The following is a 27601-nucleotide window of genomic DNA, read 5'->3' on the forward strand; positions in this document are numbered from 1 at the left end:
ATTGTGAGAAATATTTGTATTTGTTTATGACTGTATTGACGTATGACATATAAAAGCAAAAACTCCATAAAATGACCGATAAAACGTGCATAGATAAAAAGGCCTATGCTGCTTTCAAGTGCTATCAGAGAACTCTAAACAGATTGAGACCAGCAACATGACGTGATCCCTTTTGTACATGAGAGATGATTTGGCAGAGAAAAATACCCGTTTCTTGAAGTAGAAGTGTTTTTAATTGCACTTAAAAATATAAGATATGTTTAGTATAATGAATAAAGGACTACGAAAAGAACTTGCAAATAGAAGAAAGGTTTAAGCATTTCAGAAGCCAGAAATTCAGGGGGACATGTGAAAGCAGCATTTTTAAACCCTCTTGACATGTCGATCTTTAGTGCTTTTGTTTTGAAACGTTTTGACAATAAATTAAACTATTACATTGCACTTTGGTTATATACAATTTCAATTGGTCTGATCTGTCTTTAAACTGTGTTTTTAAGGATAGTTTCGCGTATTATATAACCTCATCCTTTAGTTACATGGAACCTTCGTCAAACCTGACCCTGTTTAGACAAGCGTTTCCTCTTTCACGTCAACCACATGCTGCTACTACACTAAATCCACACACACGCACAAACACACATCACACATCACATCCCCTATACACCCTGAATAAGTGCTATAAACCTCCACGTCTCTCAACCCTCTCAACAGCTGCTTCACACACCAGGGGAGAAACTCAGGATCAGCCTGGTAAGTTTTGTTTGATATTATAAATAGTTGTATATGTATGATGCGGATTGTAACGGTATCCAAAGTCATTTGTAATTGTTTTTAATTTGACATAAACGTTTTGTTTAAAAATATATTACACCCGTTAGAAGTCAGCTTGAGGAAGTCATGTATATTGACTGTATTGCCACCAATACATTTACTCAAAATACACGAAGAGAAAATAAACCTACATTTCGTTTCTGTCCACAATTAGTCAAGTATTACATTTAAAACAATTATTGTGTGGCTTCCTTATAAAATCACTAAATACAAAGTGTCTGTTATTTCCTAGAATATTTAATTTTAGAGCAATTTAAGAAAGTTTTACACCGTTTCCATGAAGTGTGTCCTTCAGATTAAACAACTAGATGCCGAATAAGTAGATTATTTTAATAAGTATACATTAATTTTCCTCTCCATGTACACTTGTACAATATAGTACAATTCAATACAACTGTTCTTTATTAAGGGTTACTTTAGGATTCTGTTCAGTATTTGTCGTAGAACGGCAATTCAATTATGATTAGCATCAAGTCATATTTTTGTAATCTTTATGTAATCGGGCAGACTAAGTGTTGTTGTTGTTGCACTGGACTTCTGTGATTAGTGATACATTCCCAACAATGTCAACAGAAACTGAACATTATAAACGTTGTGGTTGCATTGGATTCAATATATGTACCTAATGAATAGTCCATTGATGGTGATACTGTTGTTGTGAGTGGATTTAACTTTGGTGTAGATACATTTTTGTGTTTTGTAATATGTTTGCCAAGGAATGATTACTATGAGTCACGGTATGTCGATGGGTTGATGGATGGGTGGAAGTGTGCGTAATCTTTTGATTAAAATAATCTATTCAATGCTACCTTGTTTCAAGCATGTCAGTCATTCCCCATGGTGTGAGTCATCATGTATGATTATTTATGATTACACAAGAATGTCCTTGAATATACTTGAATGTGAGAGTCTGTGTGGGGGATGTTCACAATGAGTTGTTCTTTCCATTGTGATCCTTCCTGTCTTGTTTCCCCTCCGTGAGCATTCCCTCCTTACTTCAGGGTGACTGCAGTGTTCTCACAGTAAATTACAGAAAATCTCTCCCAGCGGCTCACTGCATCTTGTGTAATGATATTTAAATATTTCCAGGATTCTGTCTTGTCTTAGGAAATTATGAAACGTGTCTTTCCAGAAATCTAAAATGGGGGCTATCAGTAGGCTGGAATGTGTGATGCATACAGGAGTGTATTATTCACCTTACAGTTTTCAATTTTACCAACTATATTTCATGATCAATTAAGGCCAAACAAAGGTAGTGAAGCCATACAATTTGTATTTTCTGTGTTTGGACATCTCAGCATTTGTTTAATGACTTAGTTGTGATTGAAGTTATTTAAAAGGCAACATTATCAAACATTTGCTGTTTCAAGTGTTTAAATTATAAGGATTTTCTTTTCTTTTTAAAATATCTTTGTACATTGAATGTGACCCACAGTCGTTTTAGGCTGTGGGTCAAATACATTAAACAACTTGAAGTTTACTTTGGATGTTGTAAAACGAGACATATTTCCTGTCATCTTCTTCACCAATGATTCATCGATTAATACATTAATCTATGAAAATCATACTAATATACAGCGTTACATCTGTTAAGTAAAACAATACTTTACACATAGCCATTAAGGTCTAAATGAAAATGCTTAAGATATTACAAGTTTCATAGACAAGAGCACAGTGTCCAGGCACAGGAGGGCAGTATTACTCTCTTACCAGTACTGGTGACACTGAGCATGAAACTCATTGAAACCTTACATTTCCTTGCAATCAACTGTTGTTCTGGAATATTTAAATAACTCCTACTGTCATATGTTTTCAGTGCATATAATCTGACTTTCCTTCTGTCACTTTCTTTGTCGTGCAGCCTACTAATTTCTGAATACCAGAAATTATAAATCACAAATGAATTGCCAGGAACTGTGGTTAACAACAGCCAGTGTTTACTGTGGCCCTCAGACATATGCAGGTGCTTTTATATGGGCTATTAATGATTACATTATCAGTCTGATTGTTAGACTTAATATGGGGAGTGTTTTGTATTGTATTGCTCATGCAGTTATTGTGTTCACTAAATCATTGGTCATCTGTCTGTTTGTTCTCACAGATTCTCCGCCTTGGAAAATAAAATGGAGCAATTTAGGATGTCCACGGCTTTGTGTGACTAATGGCTTAATGTACATTGAGGGAGTTACAGTTGGTGGTTTCAAATTAAACCACTGAGGGTGTGTCTGGGTCACTGTTACTACTACGGCATGCAGGATGGGACAAACTTTCTCGGATCTCTCGCACAGCAGCAGCGCCAGCCCAGGCAGAGCGAAGCGGAAAGCAGGCGAAACAGCCCAGCGTCTCCGTATCTGCACATTTAGGAGCGGGCCGAAGCGGCGGGAGTACCAGCTGAACAAAAACCCGATGAAAAATAATGTGTTATCGTGTCTGGGAAGGAGAAAGCGAGTCTCCAGCCAAACTGACGCGGATTTACCTTGCGAAAACGCAGCTGGAGATCCAGCAGCGCATCGCGATCACAGAGTAGGAAAGTTGCCGAGGGACGAGGTAGTGTCGGCGGCTAGGGAACACCAAGCTTCCGCGGATTGTTTTGAGGCTCCATCCGGCTTGGATGGTCATGTGGAGGCTATCCAAAACACCGTGAACCGAGAGGACGGATCATCAGATGCGTCAGGTTTTGAAACTCGGACCGGTGAAGTCGAGGAGCCGAAATCCGAGCGAGAGTACAATGCCTCGGATGCCCCGACGAGGGCCATGGAAGATCAGCCACCGTGGGGAAACAACCTGGGTGGTATTGTGTGTGAGGCTCGGGAATTAACGGGGGCTAGTAGTGTGAGTTCAGCCCCGCTGCTCACTTCTGACACGGACACTGAGAGGACTTCCCCGGATCAACCTTTGGACAGTGGGCTATCGATACCGGAGGATCACGTTGAGGCTAAAATGACAAAAAGTGACTGTAGCAGCGTGTCAGGTCGGCCCGATCCCACCGGGGAAAGTGAGACCTTGAAGGATTCTGACAAGGCCCTTCAGAATCCCCCAGGAGGTTTCCAAGGAACTATACCGACACTTATCATCACCAGAGACCCCAGCCCGACCCGCCCCCCGGAGACACCGACCCTGCTGACCCCCGGCTCGTGTCTGGAGCCTCAGCCGGATGACGAGTCCCCCTGCTCGGACAGTGGCTGCGGAGGGTCCCCTGCCCTGATGCGGTCACCGAGGAAGCTGTCCAACTCCTCCTCCATCGGCCTGTCCTCAGCCTCGTCCTTCGAGGAGTCCGAGGACGACTTCACTGGGAGCGACTTCGAGTCCAGCCTGTCTCCGGCCCGGTCCATGTGCAGCCCGGACGATGGCTCAGGGGTGAGTTACTTCCACACAGCCTATGGTTACTTCTCACTCTTTTGCAAATCAAAAACCTTAGGCTAAGCATGAGAAGCTGTAACATACATCAAATCATGAACAGGTCTTTCAGCTTTGGCTTCCAAAAAATAAAATACATGCAGAGATTACGCAATTGAAATGTCAGGCATGCATGTGGCCTCAACTGCCAAAACCATGGTGCAAAATTGCTATACAGCCACAAAATAACTGGTTTTAGAAAACAATGTAATGGATGTTATGTTAACATGTGCACATGAACATACTCAGCATACCTCACTGTTTACAGGACACATGCAGCATACAAGCATGAAAACATACATGCATTTCCTTATTTACTGTTGCATACAGTAGCTGTTGTACTTGAATGCACATGCACAATGATGACAGCCACTTTCTTAGGCTGCAAGATGTAATCACTGCTGTCACCAGTTTGAAGCGTTAACTATGTCATATCAATGTTATTTTAACAATTCACATGATGCTTCAAGTGCTTTTGTGTACATTTTTTAAATAAGGCTCCAGTCAATCAGTAGGTTCTCAGTAAAAATGTGAGGGCTCTCATGTCGTTTTGGCTGGATCTCTTGTGTGTTTTAAATAACTGAGGAAACGTCAGTGCAAATATAATAACAATAGCTTTTTGTTTGTCTAATGTGAAAGCCTTCACGGTTGAATTTACACCACCCTGATAATGAATCACAACTATAACAAACTGCCTCTTATCTCACACCCCCACGCCTGTCCCTTCTCTCCCATGGCTCATGATCACATGGCTCAGATGCAGTGCCATTTAAACAATGTCTGGATGCTCATTCTAATAATTTGTCATCCCACCACAGCTGCCACTTCAGCCCAATACAGTACAGTCATAGATGCTATGACAGCATTCTAGAAGTTAGTTTACTGGCACATAGGCTTTGAGTTTTCCTCTCGTCTATACGTGAGATGCAGTTTAAAGTTTTGAAGTAGAAACACGGGATGCTTCCCCCCTGAGTCAGGAAGCTTTGATGCACTGTGTCGACTAGTAATGCTTGGAATGAGACTTGTCTTGAAAACAGGATGTTGCCACTTGTCGTCTCTCAAGTGTGTGAATCCTGAATGTCCAGGTTTTCCATTCAGGCCACATCACCAAGCATGAATGTTGAAAGATGTTCAGCATGCCATTCATATTGCGATGCTCCAAACGAGAAGCCTGGCACGAGCTATGTATTGTGTATATTTTAATAATCAAGCTGCAGTTATTTTTACACAGTAGACAGTCCTGTCTTGCCTGGTATTTTATTTCTTTTTTTCCAGAGGGTGAGACAGACATGACGCAGAGGAAAATGGGATTGAAATGTTTTCAATCCCATTGAAACCTCAAATTTTACATATTTTCATTGCTGGTACCTTACAAACTAGGCTTTATCTGGCATCAAACGCTGCTGCCTTTATTTACATTGTGAGGTGGAAATTTGCCTCCAGTTAAAGACATTTAACTGTCTTATTAAGGGGATTCATACTGTGTATCATGTACTAGTCTGCTCAAGTGAACACTACAATACATACAAACACAGCGGGCAGTCAATCCTTGGCATACACATTTGTTTGGATTTCAAATGTATATTATACTAACTTTTAAGTGATAGTGAACTTTGATCAACTTCACTCAATATGTTCAAGCATTACTGTAGTCCCTTATAGCTAGATGAAAAAAAAATGTAGGCAAACAATAAATATAGCACATACATTATCAATAAAAATAACGCAATTCTAGCAATAAACACAAACAAGCTTAGCAGTATTTACCTCGTCATGTAGGCTAAGTTATATAATTGAAAACATAAATTAAACATGAATCATTTTTGATCAACAATGATTTTGGCCTTATCATTGTCCTATGCTTACAGCAGTTTAAAACACAAAGACTTACAGTTTACAACGTTTATCATCATCATCAGCTGTATTTAAAGAGACTCTTGGTCCATTTTAATTTAATTTTTTACATTATGATCAGAGATGCAATGCAAATCGCATTAAAGAAGCTGAAACCAAAGTGTATAATTGATACAGCTAGTGTCTTAACCAAAGATAATCCAACTCTCAATATAGCATTCTTGATGCCTCTCCTGGATGACTCTCTCATTACCCATTTTGGTTATCTTGGTTTGTTTTCAGCATAATTATGGAAAAACAACTGGCCCAAATAATATGAAACTTGTTGGAAGCCTGAAGCGTAGACCAAGGAAAAACCTATTAATATTTTTAGTGGGTCAGAATCACGGGGTGGATACAGAAATACTTTTTTCAATTACGTTTATATTGCAAGAGGAAAATTGGTCTTGGTGGAGACTTCTACTCTTTAGTTAAATCATGGGAGTCTTTAGCCGTCACATTCCTCCACATGACAAACACAGGGATTGGCTGCCTGCCACTAACAGTAATGATAATAATGATCATTTGTACCAGCAGGTCAGTGGACACAGAGTAGTTTCCCAGCTCTGACACCCAGGAAATGAGCAACCTTAAGAGTTGCACTTGAGCTGTCGTAACAAACGTGACGTCGCTGGCCTGTGGTTTCTGATAAGGGCTGTGTTTTAATGGGCACATTTTGTCCTCTCGAAGTTTGTAGTCAGTCATACAGTAGGCTAATTAAGAGAAGGAGGGTGTGTGCTTGTTGTTGTTGGGTTTTAAAAGGTTGTGGCCACGCTGTCAGCTCCCAGACAAACCAGTTACATTTCGCAAGCTCGCTAAAGGGAGCAGATACTTGCTCAAACATGCAGAGAGATGCACACATACATACAGCGATGCCGTGTTGCATTCACAGCCTGTCAGCGTGTGTCATGGAAAATTGGGCAGAAGGCAGAGCCGGTTGCTAGGCAACATCATTGCCATATATGGTACTTTTTTTCTCTCTCCTTGTCTTGTTCTCTTTCTCACACAGACAGTATCTACTCTGTCCCCGACGCTTCAATGTTATTAGATGCACATTCCTACAAATGTCTGCCAGCCATGCACATATTATTTTATAATTTATTTCCAACATTATGACACACTCTTTCTCTCCCCTTGCTATTTTGCCCCATGAGACATATAGTGGAACCGAAAACAAAAGGAAAATGAGCGTAAGCTGACGAAAAGATAAGAAAAGACACTGAAACTTTGAACATGTAACCTACACGGGAATATCATTCTTATTTATGCATGCTTATGCACATGAGCCACAATCACAGACTTGTTTTCCATGGCACACATTATACAAAGCCCCACACATTACTCCCACAGCACACACAACATCCACGATACAAACAAAGAAAGCAACACAATACATGCTTTTTGCGTGTTTGGAGCAACGTTCCAATATTAATAGATTACAGTATTTTTACAGCTTGGCAATGTTAACATTCAGTGGTGGAGAAAGTATTCAGATCCTTAACTTTAGTCAAATCTGCAATGCCACATGTAAAAAAACACATTAACAAGCATAACTTAAGTATGCATAACAAATTGGATTCAAGAAAAGGTCATTCAACCTAAGAAGAATGTGATTTTAAGAATACAGTATTTCCTTCTGATTTGTAGTGGAAATACATCTAATTATACCATTTTAAAACGTGTAAGTTAAACTTAAACATTGTCACAAAGCTGGAAACCCACGTTTGCATGCATGTATCTAAAAGTTGATGTTATGAAGATACTTATCACACAAGAGCATATCATATGAGGATAACAATTAGGGCAAATTAAAGATATATTTTAATACAGGATATTTGGACATTTTCTTTTCAACAACCAAGTAATAAGATAAAAGAGTAATGTCAGTAACTCAAGATATAACCAGTTTATCTAACGTTAGGTATTTCCCTTGGTAAATGACGTGGTCATAAAAATCTCTTAAAGAGTCATCTTTTGATTGTGTAAGCGCTAACATGCATACAATGAAGAGGACACAGACAATGTCAGTGGGAAGAAATACAATCATTAAAGTAGTTAAAAAGTAATTTATCTGATTTATATTTCTTTTTAAAGCCCTGCCATCTTCTGCTCACTCAGTGTCGCACCACAGCTGAGCTGCTTTAACTCAACGACTTGAGTCAAGGGAAAGGGATGTGGTTTTAAAGTTGTGAAGTAGTTTAGAGCACAAAGAGCTCTGACAGTACCTGAAGACACTCTCCATGTACACACATGTAGTCACTCCTGTAGCCGATGATAGTCGTCTGACAGGTTTCTACACATACACACACCTGTGTAGGTTACATAGTGACGAGGAATCTGGCATGCAGACAATAGGAGAGCACTGGGAGGCTCTGGGAAGGCCTGTTGTCCCTACCCCCATGAACCTGTCAGGAGATTGGCTCAGTTTGGGGCTCAGGATAGGCCCTGTGAGGATTAGGGGATGAGAAAGAGAGAGAGAAGAAGAACAAAGGTTAGTGTGAAGGTAACAAGAAGGAGACAGCTCATTGTGTGTGGAGGTTCAGGGACGGAGGGACTTGTTTGGGCAGGCAGAAGGTAGAAAAAAGAACAGCTTTGTGAATATGCTGGACAGCAAAGAACATATATTGAGAAATTGTTTAGAGAAAAAGGGAGAGGTGGAACAATGTTGCAATAGGAGAACTTTTGAATTGGGATTACAAAAGAAGTTGTTGAGAAGCAGACGGGGGCTAGTGTGAGAAATAAGATTATAACAGAGGAGGATTATTTACCAGGCGACCCAAGCCCCAGTGCACAGGAAGGGTTTACAGACTGACTGAAGCTAAACAACCAGGAGCATGACAGAGCATTAGCTGGGAGCTAACAGGCGGTCCTGGATCAAGAAGGTTATAGATGATTGTGAATTACATCAGGCTGACAGGGAGGCACTCAGCCCTGGTGACTCTCTCCCGTGGAGACCTTGTGCTGATGGTGCGGAGTATTTTGTGCTGGCTGCGTTCCCGCTTGGTCTCCGGGGCTGTGTGTGCCTGTGTCAGTGCCTGCCTCCTCCTCCACTACTGCTCTGTCTGCCAGGTAAGGAATTACCGACACATAGACTGTCACAGTGCATTTTATAACGTCATGATAATTCACAAAGATCATATCAGATAGATATAATCACTTGAGTGTGACGGGTTTGGGTATTCAAACGATGAGAGATGTGCGTATGTTGCTGTATGTGACGGTTGTTCTGCCCACAGTGTGCAGTCGGTCTTTTATAAAAGAGGTCCTCTCTATCTGGGTTAAGAAGCCTGTAAGCCACCCGCAGGATCAGCATGCTTCAGGCTGTAATACTTTAAGCAATCAATTAATTTCTCAGTCCTGAACTTTGGCAAATACACTCAGTGTGTTCTAGGTAATACTAATGCTTTATACTGCGAGGTGTCAACCCCACTCAGTGTGAGAAATAAATAGGGGCAATCGACAAAACAGCCCCCAAGTATTTGCCCGAAGCAACACAATTAAGGGGTACATTTTTTTTGTGATTTTTGTAAATTACATTACATTACATTGCATTTAGCTGAAGCTTTTATCCAAAGCGACTTACAATAAGTACATTCGACCAGGAAGATACAACCTTGAAGAAAACAGAATCATATAAGTACATCAGGTTTCATAGAGCCAAACATTTCAAGTGCTACTCAACTGGCTTTAGATAAGCAAGCCCTTTTATTAGTATATCAGTGCTTTGTTAATAATTCTATCGTTCGAAGTGGAGTCGAAAGAGATGAGTTTTCAGTCTGCGCCGGAAGATGTGCAAGCTATCTGCTGTCCTGATTTCAATGGGGAGCTCATTCCACCATTTTGCATAAATGCATTCAAATTGTTCATCTTGGGAAAAAAGAACGATTGCAACATGAGAAAATTGTTTTATTTTCTACCCCATTTCTACGCTAACACTACTATTATCCGTGAATGTGGACTAAAATGATCAACACCTCTCACGATATTGCAAAACACAACAGCACCAAAAGCTAAAGATTTTAAACAGACAATACTCCTTAATCTTGTGTGTGAATTTATACTTATACAAATAGGGATTTTGCGTGTTTGAAAGGTGAAATAAGGGGACATTGAATAGTCCCAATCCAGTATGGTGTGTCATAAGAACCTGTGTGAGTGTGTGAAGATGATGCCAGGGAATTGAAGGGTGGGATGTGAGTAAAAATAACTTGAGCACATTTATCTGCATCAACGCTTTGGAGATGCTTATAAAACAAGGAAAGCTGCAATGCCCTCTGTGTTATACATTGGGAGAGTTATATAACGGAGAAAGCGAGAGATGGTGAAGGATGAACTGTGAGAGGTGAAATGTGACCCTAGTGTTTAAAAAGCTGAAGTGTGGGAGGCTGGATGAGACGGCAATAACACTATACAGTTTGAAGTGAACAGTCCAGGCTTTTTGAAATTTACTTTCTAGGGATGTTTTGTGCATAAACCTCCATTAGAAGCATTAACTCTAGCTGTGTCAGGTAATTTAAATAGATTTGACCCCACAGAGGCAACACATTAAGCTGTCAAGCTGAAGCAATTAGAGAAAGAGCCCGATGGCATGAGGATAAAAGAAGTGAAAGAAGAGATGCTGGAGATTCTGGTGTCTGCTTTACCTCTCTCTCTTGTCGACCAACCCCCCCAGACTTTTTACTAATGTGACAGATGAGGACAAGTAAAGATAAGATATAACATAAAAACCTGGGGATATGGCTTGGTAACCTGTTGTGTTGTTTTCCAAATACAGACGCTATTTGAGGAGATTATTTTTGGACTAAAGTGTTTGCGTTGTTTAAAACTGATATTTTACATAAATACAGTATGATGGTCCTGCAGGCAGGAAACGTGTTTGGTTGTTTCACAATAGACAACAAATTAATTATGTGTCATCTCATTACGCTTCATTTATAGTAGATTTCAAAATCACTCAATTGCAATTTCCCACACACATACACATACTAGGCAATACATGTACTGAAAAGGACAAAACGCATATTAAAAAAAGTAAAAGAGGAATTTGACAGACACAAAAAAATGTAATTATACTTTTGTATAAAATAGTTACAGTATCATTTAGGTCATGATGATTGTGTTGTGAAAACTGTTATGACGGCTTGTAAAGTATTGTCCTGTTACTTTAAAGGGACTGATCATTTGCTGAGTCCTCAGTCTGATGGACTCTTGTGTTATGAACTTTACACAGCTTCATAATTATCCCTTACTGCAGCACTTTGGAGGCCAAAACCTGGCACCAGTTTTACTGTACTGACCGGGTCGGGTGTCTGAAGGTGGATTGCTTTTTGTTTTTATGTGACATAAGGACAGCCTGGGTGTTTTTCGGCTTTGTATGAATAGCTTTGACCTGGTGTAAACATTGAAAAGTTCATACGTGCTAGAAAGACTGAGAAATAAATGTTTCTTCATTTCCTGAAGAGTATTTTCAGCCTCTAAGGAGTTTAGAGTTAATGTTTAATGTTGAATACAGCTAGATATAAAGGTAAGAATGAAAAAACCCGGGCCAGTGATGCAGAGAGAACGTCATGTGGGAGAAAGATATTTTTTTTAATCCAGGCGGAGAAAATGTACTGCCAAGAAATAAAGAACTAAGAAAATAAATGAGGTGATAGTCCTTTACAGGCCCAAATTAGCAATGGTTTTCGGAGGAAGATTGTAGAAAATTGAAGACAAGCGCATGTCCAGAAATAGTGCTGTTGCCAATCAAAGAGAATCTACTGGATTTGATTCAGGAAGGTTATAAATTAGGAACACATGAGCAAGGAAAAAGTTCCCCAAGTTCCTACTGTGGTGAAATGCACCTGGTGTACTTGCTTCATCGCCCTCCTTGGACCTCAGTGTGACAACCTTTATGTCGAAGTTAATCTGTTGACACGATTAAACTGTCTCGTGTTCACTCTCATGACTCTGTCTCTTTTGTCCATCTAAAAAAGCCAGACGTGACCGGCCTTGTGACGAAGCACAGACATGTTGCACACCATTTCCCATCAGAATGATTAAAAACAAAGCTAAACAGTGAAATGGCTAAAGCTGATGAAAATTGGTATTAAATATTTATATTATGGACTAAGCCGCAAGAACATTTTGGTTGTGCAACCCTGTGACGATAATGAAGGATAATAAATGGTCCTTCCACACTTAAGTTTGAATTTATAACACAAAACAGCCAACTGTCACCTAATAATAAATGAGTAACCTGTATGGCTCCATCACTCATAGCTGAGTTACAAAACAGCCGTCTTTAAATTAATGTCTGTTTTTTTTGTTTTTCTGTGTAAATACAGACTGTGCCGTTTCCGTGGCACTGAGACAGTTTTATTGAGTTTCAACAGAGCAGCTGTGGAAAGAATGCATGTGAGGAGAGCAGAGATAGGCTGACATGTAAACACGGCAGAGATAGGCCTGCCTGGAAGCAGCACAACCATTCACAGAAGCTATTTAGTTATACAAAGATTAGTTTTATTATTATAGCCTTTTGTCCCTGCATTTTATTACTATATATATTAACTTTATACTTTATATTAACCCTTTTGTGCCTTTGTCATATTCCAGTGTTCTTGTGTTAAACATGTATTTTCCTTCAGTACAAAGAAAAAGAGAGCAAAACTAGGTTAAAGGTCTACTGTAACACACACACACACACACACTCACTCACTCACTCACTCACTCACTCACTCACTCACTCACTCACTCACTCAACAAACACATTCACATATCCTAAACTGGCTGTCCATTTGTTGTGATTTTCCCACACACACATGCTTTAATCAATAGAAGGTATGTTCCCCTCAGATTGCTTACGTCAAAGTCCCCCGTCGCACACTGTCCTTGCTCTGGTGTTTCCCAACACAGATAACTATGTACACACACACACACACACACACACACACACACACACACACACACACACACACACAGTTTCGGACTGTAAGTCTCTGTTTTATGACACCACAGTGGCTTTAGTAAATGTTTTATGAATGGGCTTTGTCACATAGGTTTTGCACTGGCCTTGGTGGATAAAGGGGAGGATCTGTTCAATGTCTACTAAGTTGTGTGTGTGTCTATGTGTGTGTGCGCGTCAGTATATGCACATTACAGGGTGTGTTTTCCTTGAATGAACAATCATTCTCTTGCCTGTTTTTTGTGCTTTTGTTGAAGCGGATAAGAAACCCTCGCACTGTTTCGCCAGAGTGTCAGATTTGTCACTTGTGTGTGACGATCCGCACCTTTTTGTAACAAGAGCATGACGTGGATTTTTCTTTTTCCAGAATAAGTCCTGGCAGAAACTAAAGACCATGGTTCACTGGTCCCCCTTCGTCGTGTCCTTCAAGAAGCGTTACCCATGGGTGCAGCTAGCCGGCCACGCAGGTATGCATAAATATAGAGTTTGCATGACTTTGTCTGCACTAGGGCTAAATAATATGTGTCTTTGTTAAAGATTGCAATAACAATGCTACTTATGATAAATGAACAATCAGTTCTACCTTTCTGCTCTTTCCAGTATACTGCTTATACAAAAAATTGAACATTAAACTGAACACAAATGAAACCAAGTAAAACAGAATGATTAATGGTTACATTTGGAAGTTAAATCCCTGAGTACAATGCTGCAGTCTTTCGCAGAGAGTCTTGCTGTAGTTGAAAGGGAAATAAAGATTTTAAAAACAACATGTTGTGCAGCCCTACTCTGCAGAAATGTCACTCATGCATTATTTTTGTCTTCATTGTTTAATCTTGTCTGTCTCTTTCTCCAAGGTAACTTCCAGGCCGGGGAGTACGGCCGCCTGCTGAAGCGGTACTGTGAGTGTGAGCAGCTGTGTCTGCAGCAGCTGATGAAGGACACTCTGCGCCCCTACGTGCCGGGGTATTATGGGGTCGTCCAGAGAGACGAGCAGGACTACAACCTGATGGATGACCTGCTGGCTGACTTCGACTCGCCCTCCATCATGGACTGCAAGATGGGCAGCAGGTAAGACTCAAGATAAGGGAAGCACTTCTGTGTGGGAAGCCTTTTCCAAAGGTCAAAGCAGAGACTATCAGTGAGCCTTCAAAACAAACCTTTGATCACATCTAAAGCTTTACAATGCTGCTGGAAGTGTTCAAATATTTATACAGTAACTTTTTTTTATTTCATGCTTTTTGATACTATTACTGTTGTTATAGTTTTTAACTTTTATTTTATGACATTTTTATTATTTTCTCATGTTGTTAAATTGTTGAAATAAGTGTAAGTAGTTCTTAAATAACTAAAAAAGTTAAATAAAAATAACAATAAGGACGTAACATTATTACAGATAAATCTGATTAAAATGGCAAAAAGAAGGAAAATGAGAAAAATAAGATATTAAAAATGCATACAACTATTTTTAATGAAGCCCTTACATTTCAGGACGTACTTGGAGGAGGAGCTGTTGAAGGCCAGAGAGCGTCCACGTTTGCGGAAGGACATGTATGACAAGATGGTAGCGGTGGACCCTGGGGCCCCCACAGAGCAGGAGAAGGCCCAGCAGGGAGTCCTCAAACCCAGATACATGCAGTGGAGGGAGACCCTCAGCTCCACAGCCACCATGGGCTTCCGCATCGAAGGAATAAAGGTCAGAGGTCATCCTGGACTTGTTGCTCTGATAGCATGCCTGGCTGTAGTAGTCAGTGCTCATGAGGAAATAAATAGTAATCCATCAAGGGGAGTAAATATTTATTAGTGTTCACTTGGAGGACCGCACACGGGAGAAGAAATGGAAAACACAGTTTGTTAAAGTTTAGGCCGGATGTGCAGCCAACAAGGAGGACTGTTTGTTCTTTCAAAAATAAACCCAGGGCTGGTCGCACCAATAACTGTAGATGTGCATGAACTCAGAATTTAGGGAAATATTTCACGAAACTTTATTAAAAGCAGCTGCTCCCATTTCCTCTTGAACAAGTAAATGCAGCCAAGCTGTGTCTGTGGCCTTTTTGCTTTATACGTTAATATTTGTTGTTGTTTGCAACAAATGCATTCTCAGAAAAACACAAACCTAGAACAAAGGTACTTCTGATAGTGTTGCACTGAATGCTCACCAGCTAACATTAGACCTGCGGCTTGGACGGGATGTTGTCTTTGTACAGGTGAAAATGTGTAAAGGGAGAGAAACCAGATATCTTATTTGTTCTTTTCTTCAACAGAAAGCTGATGGAACATGTAACACCAACTTTAAGAAGACGAAGCGCAGGGAGCAGGTGATGCAGGCCTTGGAGGACTTTGTAGCTGGCAACACTCAGATTCTGGTACGTTAGTAGTTCTGCTGTTACTGCTTGTTTTTGTGAATGTTAAACTGCACGGAGGATTATTTTAATGGGAAAGTTGAACCTTTTGACCAAGATATAGATCAGCATGTAACCCCCTCTGCAACAGCAAACTGCAGTTTAGTGTACTGTAGTCTTGATTTGAAAGAATAAACTATCCAGATACAATGTGTTTATTATTGATATTTAGAGGTAGAGGGACTTTTTGGCTTTTGGGCAGAGCCAGGCATACTCTCACCCCCTAATTACAGTTTTTATGCTAAGCTAGGTTAGCCCGCTGCTAGCAATAGGTTCTTATTGATTGTAAAGACAGCGTTTATCAAATCTATTGAGCAACAAAACATCAATAAAGGTTAGGAGTCTTTTAGACTCATGGTTAAGTAGGAAAAAACATTATTTATGGTAAATGTTTCTGATGTATATCTCTTTATCTTTTTCTCAGAAGCTCTACCTGCTGCGATTGGAGGAACTTCGATCAGTCCTCGAGCAGTCGCTCTTCTTCAGGTCACACGAGGTGAGACTCACTGACACATACTCACTTTTCATGTTTCCCTCCCAAACCTGCTGGGCGAGTTGAACATTCTGTGATATCATCCTGTCAGTAGCTGCTGTATTGAATTTCTAACACACCCAAACTCCCTCGTCTCACCCGTCCGTCCCTCCGCAGGTCGTAGGCAGCTCCCTGCTGTTCGTGCACGACGCCTCGGGGAAGGCCAGAGTGTGGATGATCGACTTTGGGAAGACGGTGCCCCTGCCGGACCCCCGCACCCTGGACCACAGGACCCCCTGGGTGGAGGGTAACAGGGAGGACGGCTACCTGTGGGGACTGGACAACCTCATAGACATCCTCAGCACTATGCTCCCACAGACCCCCTGAGAGGGAGGACCCTAATGAGACATTTGTGATACATAATCAGGAGAGTTTTGAGAAAAGTAGACTGACAGAGGAAGGATTAGAAAATGACCACCAGTTGGGTCTTCACTACCCACGCCAAGTGTCTTTATCCTATTGTACTTGTGTGAGAAAAGACGAAAACAAGGGAAGGAGCTTTATTGATAGTGGAATATGCCAAAGACCGACTCCATGCATTATGCTCCATTTGTGGATCCCCGGGACAGATGATCTGCGAGGACTTGATGCAAGGAAGAGAAAGAGGGAGAATTGCATGCAGCATTGTAACTTTTTTGTCAAATTGAGAGTACAGTCCACGGAAATCATGGACCTCTCACTGCCCTCTTTTCCTACAAAGGCAGTTCTCCCTTCTCAACATCTCCCCCTGTTGGTTAGAGTTGCACACAGCACTCTCACAACCATGAACCTGATCCAGAGGCCTTTCCACAACGCCTTCAAGGAGCACTAGGGAACGGGGAATGTTATTTTTTGTGATGTATAAGTACACGGCAACACTAAAACACTGGTCAGACCTCGTGTTAACTAACTCGGTGTGTAAATACATTTTTATTTAATTTTTTTTGGCCTTGGTATAACCTCTTTACCTTGTTTGTAATATTTCTGTGCCTCGCATTTTCAAAGAGCGGTTGGATCATTCCAGTGCAGTGGACTCATGCTACTTTCCTTCCAAAGAGTTCACCCAAGTGTAAACTGATTTACAATATAGTCCCAAAGCTTAACTTGTTGCAAGTGTTTTCTAAATTTGGGTTTTTGTATGATATGCAGTGAAAGGTTTTTTGATTCTCATTGAACTGTGCAGTAAGCAGCTTGGCAGCCATGTTTGTCTGGGATTTGTTGCACTATGGATCCTCACAAAGCCATTGAACAAATCAAGCGGTGCCTCAGAGTGTCTTAAGATGGGAAGCAGCAGTCAAGTACTGGGTTTACAGATGCAGAAATGTACAAGTGTATTGCATGAATTCAATTTGTTGTTATCACTTCATTTAATCTGATCAGTGTTGCTTCAGATTTGCTGGGAGTTTCACAGAAAAGCAGTGGTGCGCAAAGAGTGAAATTAAACTGGAAATACCTGATTAAACTGATAAGTCTGGTAAGGCTTTTGTAAGGTTACATTATATATCAGCTTACGTGTGATCTTCAAATGTAACCTATGGTATGTATGACACACAATCAAATCCAAGAATATTACACAAGGATGTTGAGTAAATCTCATTTAGCTACACTAAACACGGTTTGGTTGAATTTTCTGTACGCAGGATGGAAAGTTTACAAAGCAAAAACTTGGTTATGATAAGATATGAAGTCAGTGCTTCTGATAATGTCTGTTGTTCCTTGACTGCAATGCAGCAGATCGGTGAACTCGTCAGTTTCGGTTAGCTGTAAACATCTGACTTCGTCTAATCTGAGAACAAATTTTAGGAATTTGGTTTTTCCATTTCCTGAAGAGTAAACGTACACGGACAGAGGATTAAGCTGTTTACAAAGTATTATATTTCTTAGCCCACAAATCCTCTATATTTGTAAAATGGCAAATGATCAGGTTCTCTGGGTGCTGCTTTATAGGTAAGAAAACTGGAATTATAATCACATTTTGTATTTTCAAAAAGGCAGCCTATTTTAAAGCTGCAAAGCACAAACAGGCTGCTGAACATTGATATTAATTCCCTGCTTTGTCCAGATCATGGATTGCAATAAACTGGAAATAAGATACTTCAGAGTTCGTGTTTTCGTGTCAGTCTTTCACACACAGTTTGTCATGTTATTCGCAGGCGGTGCATCAAGATGTCAATGTATTCAATGAAGAATTTAACCAATTTATTGTACAAAGAAATCAGTCAGTGATGTGTTTAGCACCTATTCGTTAATGAAGAGTTCCCTGCTAGGGAAAGATCATCTTCAAAAAAAATTGCACTTTATATTCAAGTAATGAAAAGATCTGTGACATGGATCATTTTGAATTGCAGTGTACTTTTTGGAAATTAACTTTATCCAGTGAATATAGATAAATTTAGAATTTTTATCAAAACAGCACCGTCTGCATTCATTAGCCAACAACAGTAACTCCGAAGGGCTTAAAAAGATTCAAAAACTTCTGGAAGCCATGCAGACATCAGATTGTTTAAACAAATGTGGTTTGAACTGTGACATTGATTGCAATCTGAGAGTTCACTGTGATGCTCTAAGCAGATCAGAGTCTTCTCTTGAGTACCAGACATTGCATTGAGCTTACATTTGATTACTGCTCGTGTGGAGCAGCACCGCCTGTCCTGCCAGCCCGGCCTCCACCCCTCCCAGAGGAACCACGTACAGAGTCCCATCCTGAGCTCTCTGAGGGCCCATCGTCCTCAGCTGCTCGTTGCTCTGAGCGACGCTGTCCAGGCTCCACAGCTGGTAGCGCAGGCTTTTACCCTGCTTAGCCAGGACGAAGACCTCTCTGACCGCTGTGCTACCGAAGGGACAGGAAGTGCTGCTCTCTGCAGCGAGGAGGAGCCAGGGCAGCGTGGGGTCAGGCTGAGTGTGTGCTTCACTCACACTGCCCGGGGCCAAACCCAGGAGGACACCTGGAACAAGAATAAGTGGTCATTGTGTGGCATGTTGATGTTTTAGAGCTGAAATGTGGTAACGGGACCATGGAAGACAATCCCTTTTCAGGCTTGACCAATTTAGCAGACTAAAGAATAGCACCGGTAATATTTGTTTTCTATTCTTTTTAGTTTTTGTACCTCCTATTATATTTTGTTGTTGTTTTCTATACTTATTTAGATTTACTGGTGTCTTGTAGTGCTGCAACAACAGATTCTACTTTCTGCAAAGTTTGTCCATTAAGGTTTCTCTTTACTGCTGCACCAGGAGTCATTTTCTAGTACATGGAATATCCATGTCACTTCATAGGAGGAACTTAATTGCATGAATAATATCTGAAATCAGATCTTTTTTTTAATCTAAAATATCTGCGCAGTATCACACTCAACTTGACTCATGGCTGTTGCCTCATGGTTAAAAACGTTGTCACCATTTATTTCCATTTTTTAGACGCTTTTATCCAAAGCGACTTACATACTTAATACTGTGGGCAATCCCCACAGGAGCGATTTGGGGGGAAGTGTCTTGCCCAGGGACAGAACAACATGCTGACTGCAGTGGGGTTTGAACCTGTGCTCCCCTGATCCAAACACCAACCGCACTAACCCACTGCGCCACACGCCAAATGTCAGTTGTAGGTTCACTGAAAAGGTGTATTCACCATTTGGAAGCTATTATAGCTTTTGATCATAGATAGAGGACAAATTGAATCATCCTACTTCAAAATAATTAAAAGTAATAATAAATTGCTGGAATCTTGTTTGCTACGTCAAAGTTTTTAAATAGTATGCTCAATCAATCAATGTTTATTTATATAGCCCAATATCACAAATGTTACATTTGTCTCAGTGGACTTCACAGTTTGTACAGAATATCAGTATGACAATACGACACCCTCTGTCCTTAGACCCTCACATCGTACAAGGAAACACTTCCGGAGAAAACCCACAGTTTAAAGGGGAAAATGGGAGAAACCTCAGGGAGAGCAACAGAGGAGGGATCCCTCTCCCAGGACGGACAGACGTGCAATAGATGCCGTGTGTAAATTGAAGAGATAATACATTTACAACATAGGTAGACCAGATGTTTGGAAATGCATGTGTGTATAATAAGAAGATGAATCCACAAGGATGTCAACAATCCTGTGGGAGCCATCAGGGAAGTAGTATGATGAGAGTCAGGCAGGACCACAGTGACAGGTTCAGCCACGACTACCACTATACATCTACAAGTTCTAAAACACCTATTTTGCTTTGTTTGTTGCAGTGATTTTGTTTTTGCTAAAGTTAAAAAGGTTCATATTTGTTTCTTTCCAGCCATGAACATTGCAGCTCTGTCCTAACCGTCAGTTTACTTTGCTCTGAATCAAATGAGTGCTTGATGTCTCAGTCTTATTGTGAAATAAGTAAGACTGACTTTAGTTTAAAACCAGTTTTATGAAAAGAACCGACTAATCTTGGCTTCCTTTGTTGGGTTAATTCAGGACATTCCTTTCACAAAACACTCTCTTTAGGAAACACCTCCCCAGTGAGTCAGCCATCTCGTCTTACCTGAAGCGACCGCCCAGTGCGCTCTGTGGCCGCTCCGCTGACACGGCTCATGGTTATAGTCTTCATCATATCTGTACAAACTGTGAAGGAATTCTGCCCTGTGATCATAGACATTGTTATGACATCAGTAGCAAAAGAAAAACACAACCACAGTAAAGTCTTTCCATGGCAGTTTGTTTTAGGATACGGGATGAGAACAGGCTGTCTCCCCCACAGGTGTGCGATGACGGTTGCAGCATTATCACCACCTAAACCTCCCGACAGCAATTCTGCTCTGCAGCCACAAACCTCCTCCGCCAGCAGGGCCATGTTTTCAGCTGACAAAATAAAAATCATAATGAGAAGATTTAAACATACCACCATAAACAGTGTAAAACTATTTTATTAGGAAGGAAAATTACAACTTCTATTTAAAAATAAACGAGGTCATATAAGTTCCACATGTTTAATCCCATCCTACATATGGTGTTTAATGCCCCACTGAAGAGACCTAATGATGTCGAAGAAAAAATATTTGTACCTGCAACACTTTATCAGCATTAGAACACTTCTACACATCCCTCTCTGCTCTTGTTCGCAACTCTGTCTTTCTTGCACAGTTTACACACTCTATTTACCTGAAAACATTTCACCCTGTGCTGTGTATCCTCTGCTTAGTGCCGTCTGAACAACAGTTTCCAGGTCAATACTCAGCTGTGGCTGTCGAAGGTGAGCGGACATCCACAAAGCCACCAGACCACACCTGAGAGGTAAATGAGTTACACAGTCACATCATAGCAAATGTTTCATGTAAGCTATACAACTGCCCCACTGTACATGCAATTTGTAACTTTGTAAAGTGATTTCTTAGTCAAATGTAGATCTAGGTGTGGCTTGACACCACAGTTTCCAAACTTACTGTGGACCATCTTGGATGAGAGAAGGCACATATGTGTTCACCAGTATCCACTGCAGGTCCTTCCTAAAACTGAAGCACAAAATACAAAAGTAAAAAAACACTCTTTTTTTATCAACTATTTTTAGATGATAAATTTCTTCCCATTAATTTGGCATTATATTCTTGTTCATTAAGTGTATTCTTTGTCTATTTTTCCAAATTATAACATCTGATTTCAGAGAATTAAATAATGGTACATGGTCAAAATAAACAGACGGTTATCATTAAATATTTGCAAAAAAAGTTGATCTTCTCATTGAAAGTCTCACCTGCTCTCCCTCTGACTGAGCAGTAAACGAGCCTCTGTGTGGTTCCCCTCCACCGGACTCCTGCTGCTGGCTATGGTCTGATACAACTTCTTCTTGTGGGTGGAGGCTGGAGGACGTGGTGGATCTTGAGCAGGAGGAGCAGGTGGAGGAGGTGGAGGAGGAGGTGGAGGAGGTGGAGGAAGAGGAGGAGGTGGTGACAGCTGGCACTCCATTGACATCTTTACTGAGTTCCTATTGGATTGACCCTGATAGAAGAGGTAGCTTGGTAAGCATTTGTGGGTCTTTGCAAAGGGACAAGTTAAAGCAACTCTTAACAATATTTACAATGTAATGCCCACAGCTTTACTTCACCCTCCCACCCCTCACACTCTCCTACCTTAGCTAGTAGCTCTGTTGCTTAAACAGGGCGAAAAGTTCTTCATTTGATATTATGCTGTTTTGGTACAAAAAAAAGAGAAAAAACCTTCTCTGTTATCGCTCCCAAAAAACATTTATCTTGTCACACTGAGGTTATGGTCCCACACCCATTTTTGAAACTAGCACAGCTAGCTAGCAGCGCCGGTGTTTTGGTTTTGACCATATTTGGCAGCTTCTTCTTCTTCGTGTTTATTGTCGGCCGTCATACCAATGGAAACAAGTCATACCGCCTTCCACTGCTTCCACTGCATCTACCAAATGCACTGAGTACTTGGTATATTTTTGTTATTATTTACCTATATCTTAAATATTGGCTGCATTGTAAAGTTATGTGTTACCGACTATTAAATGGTTAAAAAACAATTAAAAAAGGTGAAACAGAGCGCTAAAATAATGTAAACTGGAACCGGTGTTGAAGCACATTCTGTGACCTGAGCAATAAAAATGATGTCCCTCCAAGAGGGTGTAACTCTGTATCTAAATTCTAAACATATAATAGTTTGCACATTTATCAAAATGTGTCTGTCTACCTAAATACTATGCTGGCACTACGGTCAGATACAGTAGCTATTCAAATACATACAGCATTATTTAATAATAAAACGTTTGAGGTAGTCTCAAAATCTGATGTGTCACAAAATTATGTCGCACACCTGTATTAGATTATGGGTGTATAGCGTTCATGGCAGCAGCAGAATTGCACCTTAAAAGCTGGATGTCCTACAAGCTCAGGCCCTGAGGATTTGTAGTGGAGCTTTTAAAACATCTCCAGTATCAGCAATACAGTACAGGTGGAAATGGGAGAAATGCCTTTAAGGATAAGAAGAGTGAAGTTAATGTTGGCATACTGGGTAAACCTTCAGGGGCATTGTGATAGTCATTCTGCGAAAAGTATTGTTGAAAGACTGCTGGGAGCACAATGAGTCACATTTAACAAGTTTTGGATGGATTGGTGATGTTAAGGCAGCAAGTATAGGTTTGAATCAAATACAGTATTGCCCCAAAGTTCCAATCTCGTCCATTCCACCCTGGTTATTCCCATTGCCAAGTGTAGACCTCAATATACAAAAAGAGTTGAAGGAAAAGAAAGAACTATTACCAGTATGGCGCAAAGTCGAACTATATTTGCAAGATATCACTCAGACTCAACAATCATATTTACAGATGGCAGGGTGTGCAGGGGCAGCAGTTTATATCCCAGTGAGTAATACACATATAAAGAAAAGGGTAACAGACCATGTGTCAGTATACACCACAGAGTTGTTGGCATTGGTATTGTCATTGAAATGGATAGAGGAGAAAAAAAATACATTGCATCTGACAGCTTTTCAGCATTATCGAGTATACGATCAGGCAGACCTTCATTTAGAATGGACATAATAAATGAAATATTTCTAATTTTATATAAAATGCAAATCAAAGGTATAGCAACTTGTTTCATCTGGGTTCCTGCTCATGTCGGTGTGGAGGGTAATGAACAGGTGGATATTCTGGCAAAACAAACACTCAGAATTACGAACACAGACATAGAAGTTCCACTTAGCTATCGGAGGTTAAAACATTCATACAGAAATATGCACAAACAACATGGCAAGAACATTGGGACATTAGTGATACAGGAAGACATATTTATAAAATTCAAAGGTGTGTGGGGGATGGAAGGAAGGTCGGGTTTAAAAGAAGGGAGGAAAATGTAATTTCTCGGATGAGAATGGGTCATACATGTCTCAATCATACATTAAGTATAATAGGAAAGCATCCAACTGGAAAATGTATTCACTGTAGACAGCCAGAAACTGTTGAACATGTTTTACTGCATTGCAGGAAATATAATACTCAGAGAAATGTGCTTTTCCAGACACTGAAGAAAGCAACATATCATGACTTTTCGCTATCAGGGCTGTTAGGGAAAACATCGAGCAATATGTATTTTGAGATTATTACGTTTCTAAGAGAAATTGATACATTTAATAATAATCTAGAGTTTTGGTTCTTTTCTTTTCTTTTCTTTCTTTTCTTTATTGTTTTCTGCATAGTCTCTTGTCCACACTCCAGTCCAGTTGGTGGCGGTAATGCACCTACAAGTTGGTTTGCCAACCGCCAATAAATATCAAAGAAGAAGAAAAAGATTATGTCGCACCGTTGTTCTTAACAGGGAGGAGTTGCAACATTCATACAGAGTGGTATAAATTACAAAGTTATGCATGTAAGTACAGATCATGAAGCAATAGTTATAAGGGTATGGAATGATAGAGGACCTATAGATATAGTAAATTATTATAATCCATGTGGGAAATTAGATCAAAGGATATTAGAGGATGCTGGGGGTTCACTGCAAGACAAAGCAATATGGTGTTGGGATTTTAATTCACATAACTCGCTATGGGGAAGCAGTAGCACAGATGCAAATGGTGCAGTAGTTGAGGAATTTATAGATGAGCACGGGCTAGTGTGTATTAACACTGGGGAAGGAACACGATATAATTGCACAAAGAATATAGAAACTACTCGATCTGACATTTGTATCTAGTGCTTTAGCAGGTATAAGTACATGGAATTTGGTAAAGCATACTACAGTGGGCAGCGATCATTATCCGGTAATGACTAAAGTTGGGACCAACATAAGGTCTGAAAAGGAAAAGAAAATTCCTAGATGGAAATTGGGAAAAGCTAATTGGGATGCCTTCCGAGTTGTAAGTACGAATAGATGTAAAACACTTCAAGAAGAAAATTATGATGATATAAATAAATTCAATGATGAGCTGGTTAAGGTTATCATTCATTCAGCTAAAGAAACAATTCCGGAAATTGCAGGAGTTAGGTGTACCAAGAGTGTACCCTGGTGGAATGGTGAATGTAGTAAATCCATTAAAGACAGAAATAAAGCATTCAGGCAACTCAAAAAACTCCATTCTCAGGAAGCTTTGAATCAGTATAAAAGGGCCCAGGCTATAGTAAGGAGAACAATAAGAACGCAAAAACGCACTTTTTGGAGGCAATATTGCAATAGTATTGGAAGAGAAGTGCAGTTTGCAGATGTTTGGGGCATGATTAGGAGAATGGGGGGAATTCGAAGCAATTATGAGTTGCCAGTTTTGAGCAGAGGGGACAAAATGGCTGTCACAAACTTAGGAAAGGCGGAACTTCTAGCTCAAACATTTAGGAAAGTTCATAGTTCAGATAACCTTACAGAGGAAGCCAGGCAGTGCAGAAATAATACACTCATGGAAAACCCGAGAATATTGGATAGAGTAGAAGTGTTAGGGGATCAGTTGGACCTGCATTTTAGTATGTTTGAGTTGAGAAGAGCAATTATTAGTGCTCGTCAAACCACTCCTGGGAAAGATGGTGTTTGTTACAAAATGTTGGAACACATGACAGATAACACTCTAGTCATTGTGTTAAGGTTGTTTAATAGGGTGTGGGATTCTGGCCAACTTCCTTCAGTGTGGAAACAAGCGATAATAGTGCCCATCCTAAAGCCAGGGAAAGACCCTTCAGATCCATCTAGCTACAGGCCTATTTCCCTGACATCTCATTTATGCAAAATCATGGAAAGAATGGTTACAGAAAGGTTAACATATATCTTAGAAAGTAAAGCTCTGTTGTCCCCATATCAAAGTGGGTTCCGTAGGGGTCGGAATACAATGGATTCTATATTGTGCTTAGAATCAGACATCAGGAAAGCACAGACCAACAAGGAAGTAGTGATTGCAGTTTTCTTTGATATTAAAAAGGCTTATGACATGCTCTGGAAGGAAGGACTACTAATCAAGTTAAAATCATTGGGAATTGGTGGTAAAGCATATAATTGGGTTATGAATTTTTTACTCGACAGAAAAATACAATTAAGAATAGGTGCAGAATATTCAAGTGTTTATGCTGTGGAAAATGGTACTCCGCAAGGTAGTGTGTGTAGTCCGTTGCTGTTCAATATAATGATACATGACATTTTTAATCAAGTTAATCCAAGTATGGGAAAATCTTTGTATGCAGATGACGGGGCTTTCTGGGCAAAAGGCCGCAATGTAGCACATGTTGGAAAGAAAATACAAGCTGCAATAGTGGAAGTGGAGAAATGGAAAAATAAATGGGAATTCAAACTGTCAGTAGCTAAGAGGCAGGTCATTTGTTTTACAAAACGGCATAACATTGTTCCTATATCGTTAAAATTGTATGAGCAACCTCTTGAACAGGTTAATACAATAAGATTTCTTGGTGTTTGGTCTGACAGAAAGCTAACATGGAGCAATCATATAGGAAAAGTTCAAAATAAATGTAAAAAAGTCAACAATGTACTTCGGTGTTTGGCGGGACAGGAGTGGGGAGCAAGTAAGTCATCACTTCTGAATATATATTGGGCACTCATGAGACCTGTATTCGATTATGGGTGTATAGCGTTCATGGCAGCAGCAGAATCAAACCTTAAAAAACTGGATGTCCTACAAGCTCAGGCCCTGAGAATTTGTAGTGGAGCTTTTAAAACATCTCGGGAAATGGGAGAAATGCCTTTTAAGGATAAGAAGAGTGAAGTTAATGTTGGCATACTGGGTAAACCTTCAGGGGCACAGTGATGGTCATCCTGCGAAAAGTATTTTGAAAGACTGCTGGGGGCACAATGAGTCACATTTAATACGTTTTGGATGGATTGGCGATGTTAAAGCAGCAAGTATAGCTTTGAATCAAATACAGTATTGCCCCACAGTTCCAATCTCGTCCATTCCACCCTGGTTATTCCCATTGCCAAGAGTAGACCTCAATATACAAAGGGAGTTAAAGGAAAAGAAAGAACTACCAGTATGGCGCATAGTCCAGAATTATTTTGCAAGATATCACTCAGACTCAACAATCATATTTACAGATGGTTCCAAAGATCCAGAGACAGGGCGTGCAGGGGCAGCAGTATACATCCTAGTGAGTAATACACATATCAAGAAAAGGGTAACAGACCATGTGTCAGTATACACCACAGAGTTGTTGGCATTGGTACTGTCATTGAAATGGATAGAGGAGAAAGAAATACATAATAGTGTAATTGCATCTGACAGCTTTTCAGCATTATCGAGGATACGATCAGGTAGATCTTCATCTAGAATGGACATAATAAATGAAATATATCTAATTTGATATAAAATGCAAATCAAAGGCATAGCAACTCGTTTCATCTGGGTTCCTGCTCATGTTGGTGTGGAGGGTAATGAACAGGTGGATATTCTGGCCAAACAAACACTCAGAAGTATGAACATAGACATAGAAGTTCCACTCAGTAAAGCGGAGGTTAAAACATTCATACAGAAATATGCACAAACAACATGGCAAGATCATTGGGACCTCAGTGATACAGGAAGACATCTTTATAAAATGCAAAGGTATGTGGGGGATGGAAGGAAGGTGGAGTTTAAAAGAAGGGAGGAAAATGTAATTTCTTGGATAAGAATAGGTCATACAGGTCTCAATCATACATTAAGTATAATAGGAAAGCATCCAA

At 40.2% G+C, this 27601-nt stretch overlaps 2 protein-coding genes across 3 annotated transcripts; one reads left to right on the forward strand and one right to left on the reverse strand.

The window, feature by feature from the left end:
• The first annotated feature begins 348 nt into the window (after positions 1 to 348).
• Positions 349 to 18067, forward strand: LOC307036742 (inositol-trisphosphate 3-kinase A-like). The gene is made up of 8 exons (XM_079677323.1): positions 349 to 750; positions 2933 to 4188; positions 13431 to 13530; positions 13918 to 14131; positions 14552 to 14756; positions 15325 to 15426; positions 15887 to 15958; positions 16112 to 18067. The coding sequence occupies exons 2-8, from the start codon at positions 3088 to 3090 to the stop codon at positions 16319 to 16321; spliced, it is 2004 nt and encodes a 667-aa protein (XP_079533449.1). The 5' UTR covers positions 349 to 750; positions 2933 to 3087; the 3' UTR covers positions 16322 to 18067.
• Positions 18068 to 18157: 90 nt separating this feature from the next.
• Positions 18158 to 22297, reverse strand: actmap (actin maturation protease). Of its 2 annotated transcripts, XM_079677325.1 has the most exons (8): positions 22073 to 22297; positions 21880 to 21941; positions 21697 to 21849; positions 21389 to 21457; positions 21108 to 21232; positions 20678 to 20807; positions 20491 to 20561; positions 18158 to 18918 (listed from the first exon to the last, which is right to left on the reverse strand). In XM_079677325.1, the coding sequence occupies exons 2-8, from the start codon at positions 21912 to 21914 to the stop codon at positions 18584 to 18586; spliced, it is 918 nt and encodes a 305-aa protein (XP_079533451.1). In that variant the 5' UTR covers positions 21915 to 21941; positions 22073 to 22297; the 3' UTR covers positions 18158 to 18583. The 2 variants fall into 2 exon arrangements, with proteins under 2 accessions (XP_079533451.1, XP_079533450.1); XM_079677324.1 differs by having other exon boundaries at positions 21697 to 21941.
• Between the last annotated feature and the right edge of the window lie 5304 nt (positions 22298 to 27601).

Source organism: Notothenia rossii (assembly GCF_949606895.1).
Source record: "Notothenia rossii genome assembly, chromosome: 4".
NCBI classification, from domain to species: Eukaryota; Metazoa; Chordata; class Actinopteri; order Perciformes; family Nototheniidae; genus Notothenia; species Notothenia rossii.